The sequence below is a fragment of the Pteronotus mesoamericanus genome, unplaced genomic scaffold, assembly GCF_021234165.1.
Source record: "Pteronotus mesoamericanus isolate MK-2021 breed Mesoamerican mustached bat unplaced genomic scaffold, CSHL_Meso_final contig_105, whole genome shotgun sequence".
Lineage (NCBI taxonomy): Eukaryota > Metazoa > Chordata > Mammalia > Chiroptera > Mormoopidae > Pteronotus > Pteronotus mesoamericanus.
This window is the reverse complement of record NW_026555006.1, coordinates 11306025-11319608: the sequence shown is the minus strand read 5'-3', so window position 1 is coordinate 11319608 and position 13584 is coordinate 11306025. Positions and strand designations below refer to the sequence as shown.

General features: G+C 36.0%; 1 protein-coding gene across 2 annotated transcripts in view; it reads right to left on the bottom strand.

Annotated features, from left to right (window-relative positions):
- Positions 1-13584, bottom strand: part of NFIA (nuclear factor I A) — a 360348-nt gene that overhangs the window by 163026 nt on the left and 183738 nt on the right. For both annotated transcript variants that reach the window (XM_054573968.1, XM_054573960.1), the window contains exon 3: positions 5849-5914. In XM_054573968.1, the coding sequence (XP_054429943.1) occupies positions 5849-5914 (66 nt within the window). The remainder of the gene's footprint in view (positions 1-5848; positions 5915-13584) is intronic.

Sequence of the window (13584 nt, the reverse complement as noted above, 5' to 3'; positions counted from 1 at the left end):
AATTTGTAAAGAGAATATTATCAGATAAAAGACACCTATCCAAAAAAATCCCAGAAATGTTCAGTTATCTTATCCCACCCCTAAGTTAAAAAATGAATCCTACATATAAATCTTAAATCAGGAAGTCAGTTGCCTGGAAGTTATTCCATAAATATTTAAATATTCAAAATACAGAAATGAGTTAAATGATAAGTAATGAGATATTGACAACTGTGGTTCAAGAAAAGTACATTTCTTGTTCATCTAGCAACATTTAGCAATGATAATTATTTAACAATGCAAGATGGGGATGGCATAAATGAAGATGGTGAACATGAAAGCTAGATTCAACCAATATTCCCGGGTGATTTTCAAATTGGCAGGTAGAACTGGAAATTTTCAAAATCTGGGGTAAGCATCATGATTAATGGCCTTCTACCGATTGCAAAGGGTTGATGCCACCAACCTATGTGTAACCATCAGTTAAACGAGGAAGAACAACCATGATTAAACATAGAGAATATAACCTAAATACCAACTTTGATTCCTGTTATAAATATCACACTTTAAAAACCTCTTAGATTCATTATTAATATTAGTAGGCTGTTCAGATGAAGAGATTTAGAAAATAGAAAAAACAAAACATGTGATCACAGCTTTTCTTTTTCTAGCAAGGGAATCCTACAATTTCTCTCTTTTCTTTTCCTTTTTTTTTTAGTTCAGGTTGTTTTCACAGTGAGTGGCCATGGGAAATATGCTTTCAGAGTATTGATGTTGGACTATCCCCTCAGACATTGACTCAATGTAGCCCTACAAAAGCATGCCTTGAATTAAGTAGGGGGGCTATCACATGAGCTTTTCCTTCACTAATAAATGACCTGATGCACCACAGAATGAAAGCTTTGGGGGGCTCTTCACAGGCCCTGTAAATATCAGGCACAGACTTCAAATGTTTTATCTCGTAAATACTTTTCACGGTAGCCAAAGCACAACATGGGACTTCACCAAGGTGGTTTGAGTAGGTGTTCCAAGTCAAAGTCCGACTTAAAATAAGACTTAAAATCTTCGGAGCTCTTGAAAAGCCAGAAAGGGGGTTTCAGCAATATTTAAAAGGATTACATAAATGACACCAGTCAGAGTTGAGAACTTAGTCAGGACTGCATTCCCTTTGACCATCTACCATAAACTAACATGATAGTATTTCACAGGCAAGTAACCCTTAACAACTTAGTGGTTAGGGTGCCAATCCCCCATGTAATGAAAAATCTGCATATAACTTTTAATTTCCCCTGAAATTAGATGTCGTCAGTATCTGAAGGAAACTGATTTCAGGATCCCTGTGGAGACCAAATTCTACAGATGCTCACATTCCCAATATAAAATAGTGTAGAACAATGCATATAGATCAGTCCTCCACATCACCACGTTCCTAACTGCTGATCACAAACGATACAGGTACTTATTGAAAAAAAAAATCTACATATAAGTGGGCCCACACAGTTCAAACCTGTGTTGTTCAAACCTTTATTTGATCACATCTGCTCACTGGGGTGGGGTAGAAGCTGAGGTACAACTTGATCTACTACATTCATCAGTACTGAGCCCCCAGCCTTGGCTTCCTAGCACTATTAATCGTATCTGTGTCTGTATGTCCATGTGTCCATGTGCAACTTTACCCCACGCCCATATTAGATTTTCATCTTCTCCAGGATTTTATTTTTATGTTTTTCTTAAAAACCTCTTGTTTAGTCAACAATGAGCAAAAAACATTTGGTGATAATGACCATATAAAGTCATCTATTAATTAACTTTATTCATTAAGTAAAAAAGTTATTGGTACCTACTAAGTTCAAGGCACAGAGCTATGTGCTATACAAGATGTTTTAAAAAGGAATTTGTCATGAATCCTACCCTTAATCAGATTATGGTTTTTAATATGACAGATTCTATTTGGTTTGAGCCAAGGAAAACCTCAGCTAAAATTGAAGCCATCTAGGAGGAGTCCCTTCCTTCTAGAACCACCTTTTTCTTGAGATTCTTCTGAAAGTTCTATAAACTCTGAATTGCCTTTGTAGTTCTCAGCACCTAGGAGGTGAACAGAATATGAGGACTAGAACCAAACAGTGAAACAGATGTGGCACTGTGGAGATTACAGACAGATTTAAAACGATTTATGGCTGATGTTTCAGAACAGAGTAGGTATCTACAAAAGATATCTCTAAGTCTTGTTTTATTTCTGACACTATCCTGCTTCCAGTCTCAAGTTCCCAGTTTCAACCTCTCAAATATGTGTATTCATTACACATATGACAAGCTTTGCCTAGATAGCAGTAATGGTTACCTTTCTTTGAGTCTTTACTATGAACCAGGTATAATGCTGTTTCATATGCCTATTCTCATTTTGATACTCACAAGGTAGGCTCTTTTAGTGTTCCTATTTACTGATAAGAAAACTGAGATTGGGGTAATAGCTTACTTAAAGCCACGCGGGCATTATTTCATTTGACCTCAGGTCTGTTTGGTTCTGCAGGTAGAGTTTCTATCATTTATTACACCAATTTTGAGTTTCAGAGATTCTGATATTTTATCTTTGGGCTTCAGATAATTCCTTCAAAATTCCCATCTAATACTCTAATTGGACAAAGATTTGTATTCTTTTACAGTTGAGTCTTAAGGGAGTACAAAAAAAGAAAGCAAAAATTCCACAGAGGGAAAAAAAAACAGACTAGTTGGACAGGGAAGAAACAGCTGCATCCACTTTAGGTAAAGTTACATGGCCTAGTTTATGGTTTTGGATGAAACAGCATGTTACCATTTGTCTATTCATTCTCCGTGGTTTACTAGGAAAATACCATTCGTTTCCCATTACCTTTCTCTTCAAGAGCTAGGATAAAAAGAATATTATTTCCCCTCGCATATATACATAAATAAGCACTAATGAGTTCCCACTTTATTTGAAGACAAGAGTCTGTCATTTCTTCATCGATCAAGATTCCAAACTCACAAGAGTTTGTTTCACAAGAGTTTTGTTGACACATTTATGAGAGTTCCCTCTTTAAAAACAAAAATGAAACAAACAAACAAGAATCTTTCAGGAACTCATGTTCGATAACCCGGGGTTATGGAAAAATAAAGAACACTCGAACAAAGCAACACCAGGAAGTTATCTAATGCATATAAATACTTAGTGTGGAAATCTTCAATTATTTTCCTTTAGGGATTATGTCTTTAGGAAAGAGATAATATCATTTTGCCCCAATAACTTCACCTGAGATTGACACAAGGCAGATAGAGGAAACTGAATAGGCTGGTATTCCCCTAGCCTCTCCTTCAGTTAGGATTGTCTAAGACAAAGCAACTTCTACTTCTTTTTCTTGGAATCTAGTAAAAATTTGAAACATGGGGATTTATAACTCTCTCTCTCCAAGATATTAATACTTTCTTTCTTTGAACTCACATGATGCCCCAAAATGGCACCGTGAATCCTTGAGGAAGAACCAAGTAATTTGGAGTTAAAAGCGAGCTTGGCTAGTATGGTCATGCCTTTGGCCGAAAAATCCAGGCTCAATCCTGGTTGCTTTCTGGAATGGGAAGTGCACAGTATTGGTATCACAGGCAGCTCCAGAAAGGCATGCCAGGCCTCTCGTGCTCTCAATTTATATTTGCATGTGAACAGCTTGTCGGCCATTTTATGAAGACAGATGAGTCGCAGGCCAGAGAGAGGGGCGGCCAGACTGAACTACGGAACCACACACCCCTACGGCCCACAACAATTTAAAAAAGAAAATAAAATGAATATTTCTGAACACAGCTTCAGGCAGATTAAAAACATAATATATGAAAAAACAAAACATTTAAGGCATCACCTATAAGTAGGCTATTAAGAAAAAAACTAATCTATAAATATCTCTCTTATAAATGTTAACAAAAATAAAATGCAGCTGTTTATGACACTAAAATCAAGCCTTCAGAGGTTTTTCTCTCTCCCTCTTTCTTTTAATGCTTGCTTTGAAAATACAACTTCAACAGAAAACACCAGCAAAATACCACCAGGATGAGAAGAGGATAGCCAGACAGTCCATATTTAGTGTTAGAGCCCAGCAAAGTTATAAAGAATTTCTCAGGCTTGGGAAATGAAACAAATCCTGAAAAATTTAGTGATAGGATATCTAAGGTGGTCAGCTTAATCTTCCAACCCACAATACCTAATTCAGTTTATCTATCTATTCCAACAGATCAAACGGAGAACCAAATGGGAAAATGTATAGAACAACAAAAGGAAGAGAGGCTCAAGGAATGAGGTCATTCTAAGCAGATGAAAAACAAATATTGTCAGATAGTACTGAGCAGAAAATAATAATGGTAACACAGAACAACAGCCAACAATTTTTAAAGTATAAGCTATATGAAAACATACATATGATTTTATTTAATTCTTCAGCAGGTAGGAAATATTAATTCCATACTATTTTAAAGAGAAGGAATAAACTTGAACCCTGAGAGTTAAATAACTTAACCAGTATTACAAAGGTAAGAAATAGCAGAGGCAGAATGTTAAGGCAGGTCTGACATCACAGCCTGGGCTCTTAACCATGATGCCACATCCTCCTCACAGGCACCTCAAGGTCAAGTATTCCCATTAGAGCCTCCAGTTCTATCACCAAGGAAGAGCACTTTGAAACTTTATGAGATGATATCTCTGAAAGTACACAACGCAGTGTTTATTGTATGATAAGTACTGCTAGTTCACTTACTGGCTTTTATTGAAACTGATGATTTTACGCAATCAAAAATTCCAACGTATGACAATCTTTTTCGTACGTGGAATGCATACCTCAAATTCAGTATTTTACCAGACACTACTGTATTCATATTTAAAGGATTTATTCTATTTATCCAAATTACTGCAGTAGAAAGTGTATATATTTATGCAATTGAGGAATTTATTACTGTCATGTACCCTTACTGTTATATTTTAGACAATTTATAAAGTAACCCTGGCTGGTGTGGCTCAGTGGAGCCAGCCTGTGAACCAAAGGGCTGCAGGTTCAATTCCCAGCCAGGGCACATGCCTCGGTTACAGGCTAGGTCTCCATTAGGGGGCATGGGAGAGGCAACCACACATTGATATTTCTGTCCCTCTCTTTCTCCCTCCATTCCCCTCTCTCTAAAAATAAGAAAAATCTTTAAAAAAATAAAAAAGAAAGAAAAAAAAACCCTTCAAAGACCAAGATCATTTTCTTAAAGCAGGTAACGAAGTGTTGAACTCTTAAAAGCCCCAAAACTACTTGTCAATAATCTTAAATCGCTACTGGAGAAGATCATGAGGCATTTGTCACTTTAAAAGGAACTAAAATAAGCTCTGGCTAGGTGGCTCAGTTGGTTGGAGCACTGTCCCGTATACCAAAAGGTTGCAGGTTCGATTCCCAGTCAGAGCACATACCTAAATTGCAGGTTCAGTCCATGATTGAGGTGCGTATAGGAGGCAACTGATCGATGTTTCTCTCTCATATCAATGTTTCTCTCTCTCTCTCTCTCTCTCCCCCCAAATTAATACATATATCCTTGGGTGAGAATTTAATAAATATAAAAAGGAACTAAAACAAAATGAAAAAGTGATGATTCCTCACTTATGCTTTAAAAGATTCTAATTTGGTAAGTCAATTCCACCTCTCACAGTAATCAACTTTCTTGGGAAGTAAGGTTCTCATGAGTACCCAATAATGCATGGGGGTAGAGGTGCTAGAGTGATCCAGAGAATTCCTTGAGTCCTCAGTTGTTCCTACTGCGGGCCACCCATAGGGCAGACCCCGAAATCCTTGTACTTGATGAGCTGCTGGCTACTGTGGACTCTCAAAGCTAAACTTACCATTTTCTGGCTGGTCCTTAATGTCAGCGTCACTTGGCTGGCTGGGACTTTCAGATTGACTTGAATCTGAAAAACATAAAAATACAGCCAACAATTACAGGGTCTGTGAGGGAAAGTGAATTAGAGGCACCGGACTTTCTCAAAAGGTTCAGCATATAAACTAGGAGAGAGAAAGTGACGGTGAGAAATAACATCATGAACAAGAAAGAAAAGAAAAGAAAAAAGAAAAGAAAAGAAAAGAAAAGAAAAGAAAAGAAAAGAAAAGAAAAGAAAAGAAAAGAAAAAAGAAAAGGGAGGGAGCGGGTAGCAGCAGCAGTCCATGCCCTCAGAGAGAGTCTCGGTTTTCCTTACACCTCCAGTGCATTTGGCTTGTGCCAGATCCTAACTTGAAACTCTTCAGAAACCATTCTCTTACAGAGAGACCATTTCCAAACTGCTCTTCTCCATTATTTATACACTAGTGTCTGATAAAGACTTCATCCTTCATTACACACATCTGAAGCTTGATTCAGAACATAATAAAGTGTCAAAACATATTTTGAATCTGGTATATAAAAGAAGCCCAAACAACAGTAACAAGTTCTGTTGATATTTAGCTCTGTATTACAGCAACAGACTACGCAGACTAACACCATTAAAATACTAGCGTCCTAATATTCTAGCACATTTACTTGAAGTAACAGGATAAGTCAGCGACGGCTTTCTGAAAGGTACGTTTCCCCCACTTTATATTATTTTCTCTTATACTAATGCATTTGGGAGATTTTTAATGGGGCTTGTTAGCAAAAACAGGTTTTTAGGTTCCTGTACACCTTTATCAAATTTGATTTTTTTAATTAAAAAAATCATTTTCAAACTAAAAATAATCAATTAATTTAACTTCTAACTGGGATAATTTATAAAAAAAATAAGAATTTTAAAATGAGATAAAAGAAAGTTGGGTCAATTTCACACAATTGGGAGAACTGGCAAGGAGGAAAAACAATCGGGCAAAATAAGCCAAGGGAAAATTTTTTTGATAGAAAGCGTTTTCTGAGACTTAAAACAGTATAAAGCATTATCTAAAACTAAAAATATTTTTCTAGACAAATTTATATTATCTGCAGAAAGCCTGAATGCAAACTTTATCTTGACTTTACAGGATTAGAATTAACTGTCTGAAATTTGACCACATTTCAGCAAGAAGTTCAATGCAAGAGCAAAAGATCATGACACATAACTGAATAAATTGGAAATACTACCTCTATTTTAACAGAGTTAGAGTCGTACCATTCTCTTTCTTATTGAAAAAAAAAAAAGAAGTAGCTCTACTAGTGACCCTGGATCACGAAATGCTAATTTATAACTTAGAAAGTCTCCCTGCTTTTAAGCAAATGAATATTTTAATTATAGGGAAGTACTATAAAGATAATGCCTATTTTTAAAATTTCAGATAATCTTAACCTGGTGACCATAGCAAAAAATCTATGTTGATTCAAAGGTTTCAATGGCAAAAAAAATTGAAGTGTGAATTTTTATTTAAGTCTGGCAAAGCGTCGGTTTTTATCATCTTGTAACAATCACCATAGTGAAGAAACAAACAGAAAGTACTACAGGTTGAAAAACTTCAGAGAAATCCTTCAGAATCAACCACGAAATCCGCACTAAAAATTGGAAGTGCAAATTTATGCTGGACCATATTTGAAATTTTAACTTCATAAATTAATATTACTTTTAGAGTAAATGATTTAAAAATATGGCATGACTACCTTCTTTTTTCCTAAGAAAAGATCGTATAATTTTGCCTTTAAAAATTACAAATGAAATATCTGAGAAGTCAGTCAACATGTTTTAAAAAGGCATACCTTCATTATTTCTGTCCTGGAAAATTTTAAACCATTAACACCCATAATTAAAATTAAAGAAAATATCTAATTTTGTTTTAGGGAAAGTTAAAATCCTTCCTATTATGTCCCAAAATATATACATATACGCTTGCCAAACAGAACATTTTCTTTGGGAGTAATACTAGCAAGTCTAATTTTCTATATGATAGCTCTGCCGACATTCTTCTTCTAGGTATAATATCTTCACAATTAATCACTTCTTCATAAACACATGGAAAAACATTTTCCAACCCAATTAATTTTAATATACCATAGCCAATTACTTTTCTGATATTTACCCATTAATATTAAGGCCAAAATGATAATGAGAGACCCAGGTTTTTTTTTAATAATCTCAAGCGGACTTCTTTGGGTTTTTTTTTACTTTTCCTTTACATTTGGTTCACCACTTATCTTTATAGAAATAAAACATGATTATAGAAAACATGAATGGCAACAAAAGATACAAAGAAAGTTTAAAATTCCACTGAAAAAGAAACAAACAAACAGCAAAGGACTGAGCAGCAGAAGGCTCAGAGTTGGTCTAAAAGGGGCTGCAGTGCTTCCGTGAAAGCTCAGATGCAAACACTGGAGGAGGCACCTAGCCAAACTGAAAACGGAATTTAATTTCTCCAGTTTTATTCAAAAGCTGGAGATGCTGTTATCCTTAGAGGACTGTATGCTAAAATACACCATCTTGGTAAGGAAGAGGCAAAGTCAAAGATCAACAGGAAAATATAAATGATTTTAAAACTTCAATAATTATTTTCTACCACGGGCCGTTTAATGCCGTTCTTTTCTGAACCAAGGAACAAAACTACCCAGTCCCGGTGCTATTCTATGCTGAGCACACATGGACAGTTTCTCTGCTGCTGCAAAAGGTCACCAATGCTGTTAGGGAGCCATCCAGATGACCAGAATTACAAATTAATTCTTACCCATACATAATTGATACAAATGAAAGATCTTTTCCTTAAGCATTTGCATTCAAACACGATCATGAAGGTTAACAATTAATTTACTCTTCCCTTTTTTACACTTGGTAGTGGCCTGTCAGCAGCCAAGGTAACTTTATGTTCTTACTTTTTCGGACAATTATCACGTGATTAGATGATTCCTACCACCTGAAATAATTAGCGTCCCCCCCCCTACTCCCCACCCCCGCAACAAAACAAACGCTACTGCCTTGAGTTGGATGCCGTATCTTAGATCTTAGATCTGGCAGTGACTTTTCTCTGGTTCACTAGTTGAAAACCAGATGATCTGTATATTACAATGAAGAGAATATTATTTTAAGTGTGTTTAAATGATAGAGATGGAAATGCTATTGTGAGGAAGTACATTAGGATTATCAATTTTTTTCCCATCTAGGGATTTGCTTTTTGTTTAAGAAACCTTAGACTTCAACATAACCTTGAAAAGCAATATTTCTTTTGGTTTTTAAAAAATTTATGAGCAGAAATTTAAACCTAAAATAGACTGGGTTTGCATACTGGAGACTGGGTTGAGACCTCTTAATTGAACACCAGTAGCCATCTATCTATGCATTTTTATGGCGCCTACCGCTATAACTTTGGAGTACTCAGACAAAGATATTTCACTATCAATATGATCACTGGGGAAAGGAATAAAATAAATCCTAATGCCTACATATTAGTCTCTGCTTCTATAAGCTTGTGCAATGCAAGAACAGAAACCTTGCACTGCATTTGCTACTTAAGCACATATGCAGTTCCCCCAACCTCAGTTCAGCTCCCCTCAGCATGCAACCTCAGGGAATACTGCTTTGGGGAAGCTGAAGAATGACAAACAATGTCGACATGATAAAAATTACCAGGCTAAAATACAAGTATCATTTCCATGTGTTTTAGGTCCTTTAGGCATGAAGCAAAGACACACTGTTGCTATATCTTGACCTAGAATTAAACTTTCCTTTCTCCAGCCCTTAAATGTACATATATCTGTTATAGCATGACATATTCAGGTGTACTAAGGTGTGCTAAGGTGATTTTCAGTGATATCCATGAGAATTTGAGCTTGTAAGAAAACCCTTTGGTTACCCCCAGTACCTTCTAATGGTGCCTGGCCCAGTCAATGAGTCAGTAACGGCTGAACTAAAAGGATGAATTTTCACTTGTTGTTCAGCTTTCTAACACTGAACCACTGCCAGAGACTAAAAAAATATACTAAGTTCACACTTTACACGTGACTGGGACTTATGAAATGATAAAGGAGGGAGAAAAGGCCTTTATTCCTGCTTGATGTCCCCCTTTCGTGGGGCTTGGCAGGGACTAGAGACGCACATCTCTCTGGTCTGGGGCAGGGGAACCTTGCACAGGGTTTAGAAGTTGCAGACAGCACCTCCTGTGACTCCCTGGCTGACACACCGTAAGAGGCCCCTCTGAATAGCAGGAGCGGAGGACCGTGTGTGACACATTAGGAGGCCCCTGGAACTGTGCACAGGCTAAAATGATGGACGACAGACATTTCACACATTCAGAAAATACAAAGATAAGAGAAATCTGCCATATTCTGACACCCAAAGAGTGCCTCAAAATCCTACAGACTGCTGCTGTGAAAAGCTGATAAAGGAAGAACAGGCATGCAGCGGGGACGAATGCTTTCTACCCAAAAACAAACCAGTGTAATTCCCCTTTGGCCAATATGATATCCACAAAAGTCTATGGACCATAAAAGTACAAATTCTGGTTCTACTAGGAAAATAATTTAGCCTAAGTTTCAACCTTCCTGCACACATAATACTTTGGCCAAAGATGAAATTTAAGAAGGCTGTGTTAGAATTTTCTGTCCAGTTTTACATCTCCCAAATCAAAAGGTGATATGCAGAAAACAGAAGGCACCCAGAAACAAAAATGAGTTAGTAAAGTGAAATAAGTAAAGTGCAAATGTCACCTAAAAGAGCTGGAGTTGTTTATAGTGTGGGAAAAAGGGGCAAAGACAGGAATCAATACTTGATTTTTGCACACAAATAAATAAGACTTAAGAGCATTCCTGGGGATAAAAAAGAAAAGGGAATAAGGGTGATTATATTATGAATATAATAAACAGTTAAATTACCATCTAGACTTGTAGCCCTTAAAGATGTTAAAAATTTAGGTAAGCTTTCGATTCTAAGGTTTGGGAAGATGAGTACTTTGCAAAAAAAGTCAGGCCATAGAATACTGAGATTCATTTTTCTACATTCATGATGTTATGATAAAAAAATAATTCTACTTCTGATTGGTAGTGTAAGGTTTAGAATTACTCTGTTTTGATCATTCAGTATCATACTGTTTATTATAGTAAGAAAATCTAGAAAATCAAATGGCTATCAAAGAGAAAAACCAAAGTCACATTTTGCTCATTAATCTCATAATTGCAGTTGTAAAAGAAATATCATTGTAGTACTTTAAAATATTTAGGAATATTGTCTATATGTTCCAGTATCACCATGACCTTAAAGACTGAAGTGTGAGAAAATATTTGGGAAAAAATCTTTATTTGAGAATGTAGAATGTTAGTGTACAGGCACACACATACACATATAATATGCAGCTTATGTGTTAACACTGATAAATGCAATAACATCAGCTAAATATAACATTATCCACCATGGCCATGACAAAGAACAAACAGAAATTTGTAATACTCTCATTAAATCTGGACTGCTAAAAACATTCCATTATGATTAGCATTTCCAGAAAATAGGTAAAATAATCAAAATGATATTTAACATTAATTAGTATATATAACTGTAGCCCACTTAATGAGAAAACACAATAACCTAAGTTTTCAAACATATAAACTATGAGGTGAGCTACTCTATCCAAGTTTTCTTAGCTTTTAAGTGGAAATACTCCACTGTTCTTTAAATGAGATCTTATCTTTGTTATATTTAAAATACAAATTTTGATGTGTCTAACTTGCCCAGTTACCTAGAATTGCTTGCACGGATGTGTGTGTGTGCACAATCACCGTGGTAATCAAAGCATGGACAGCGAGTCCTTCCCCGAAGGGAGATGGGGAGCGGTGGCACGGGAGAAGCTCTAGTTCTGCAAGGACCAGGCTCCTGCGCACACGTTGGGCCTCCTCTCCTCTAATCAAGATTCGGAGGGAGCAGGAAGGCTGTGTTCATGCAGCAGTGACTTGGACGGGCTCCACCAGACCACCCCGGGGCTGCCAGCTGCTCCGGCGAGCCACCCCTTAGCAACTCTTCCGTATCGCATTTTCAGGGCGTACTTTAGAGTATTACATAAGCTAGGTAGCTACAACTTTCCTTCTTAAAACTTTTTAAAAATGCTTTCTGAAGAAGAATTTGTGATGTATTAAATTTGCAGGAATGAGGGTTTTTGGCATTAATGCTGATATTCAAGGCCCATCTGTTTAGTCGGGACTGTATGATGATGAGACGGTTTCGGTTAAAGAGTGATTCAACTGTCTTATCACCTACCCATAAACGTGTTATTTTTCTATGCGCACAAGGAGGTTGCAAGATGATACACAGTTTTAACACTGAGAAAAAAATTGCGTAACTATTGTTGTGTTATGACAATGAGGGGAAATCATTTCTGAGCTTTAAAAATACAAATTCAGTCACTCTGAAAGTAATAACAAAATGACTCAATCTTCAAACCTTCACTCTTTGCATGAGGTTGATTTCAAGTAATAATCAGCTTTTTCTCTGAAGTTATAAATGAACTCAATGGGAAGAATGTGGTGATTATGAAAGATAGACACACATGCTATTTGAACTAAATTTATTATTTCTCACATTTTCTATGAGAAGTGTCTGTGACTAAAATAAACAAGTCCTGAGGTGATCACAATGAATTCTGTTTTTCCTATAATAGAAGCTGCATTGACACGTGATGGTGACCTGTTGATCAAGTCAGAATTCAAGCTACTGAATCAACCTGGTCACCCACCCACTTTTGCACAAAAAAGACCTGCTTAAAAAAGCCACTATGATAACATTATTGCATAATAGAATTGTTGTCAATTTCCCCTTTGTAATCAACTTTTGTTTTCAATAAACAAAATTAATTATAGCAGTAAGTTCTTGAAGTTCTTAAACAGAATAGATACTTGTCAATTACTTATATAATCATTTATACAACTGAAAGCAGAAATTTTCCTTGCTTCCATGTTATAAAAACAAATCTGTCAAATGAAATAATGCATACTTAAGTTATAGTCTATGTGCGTTATTTTCATGTATCTAAATACCTGTAAAGAAATATATTAAAATAATGTATAACCATGCTGTTTAAGTATTTAAGGTAGTACTCTAAGTATTAATTTTTTGCATTCATATTTCACTATTGAAAGGAGTCTGAAAGGGTAATAAGGTGTTCTAAAACTAAAAGAAAAATTTCAGTTTTATAATTAACTGCTCTGGAACTCAGTTTCTTCATCTGTTAAATGGGACACTAATGACTATTTTTGCCTAACAGGATTGTTGCAGGGATCCAATAAAACAATGAAAGAAAAGCTGGTTTTGAAACTAAAAGGTGCCAAAAGAAATGTATGTTTACCACGGCAATATAAATCTTCCCATCCACAGAAGTTTTTTGTTTCTTTTAAAATATCAGTGCCAAACCACACATGATGTGATTCTCGTATAAACCATCAGCATCACAGACCTGGTTTCAAAGAAAGCGTTCTTAATTCCCATATACTGGGAAAGAGATTATCTCTGATAATGGAAATGTAAATCTCAGCTTGCCATTGTTTATTCCAGACAGACATTTGTGTGTTAAGTCTGTTTATCAGGCAACACTTTGTCTAAGCCAGGAAGTAGTCAGTCTTTGTAACAAGATGTATGCAAATGAATTTCCCATGAGTCTCTGCAGAAAAATTGTAGCAGGAAAA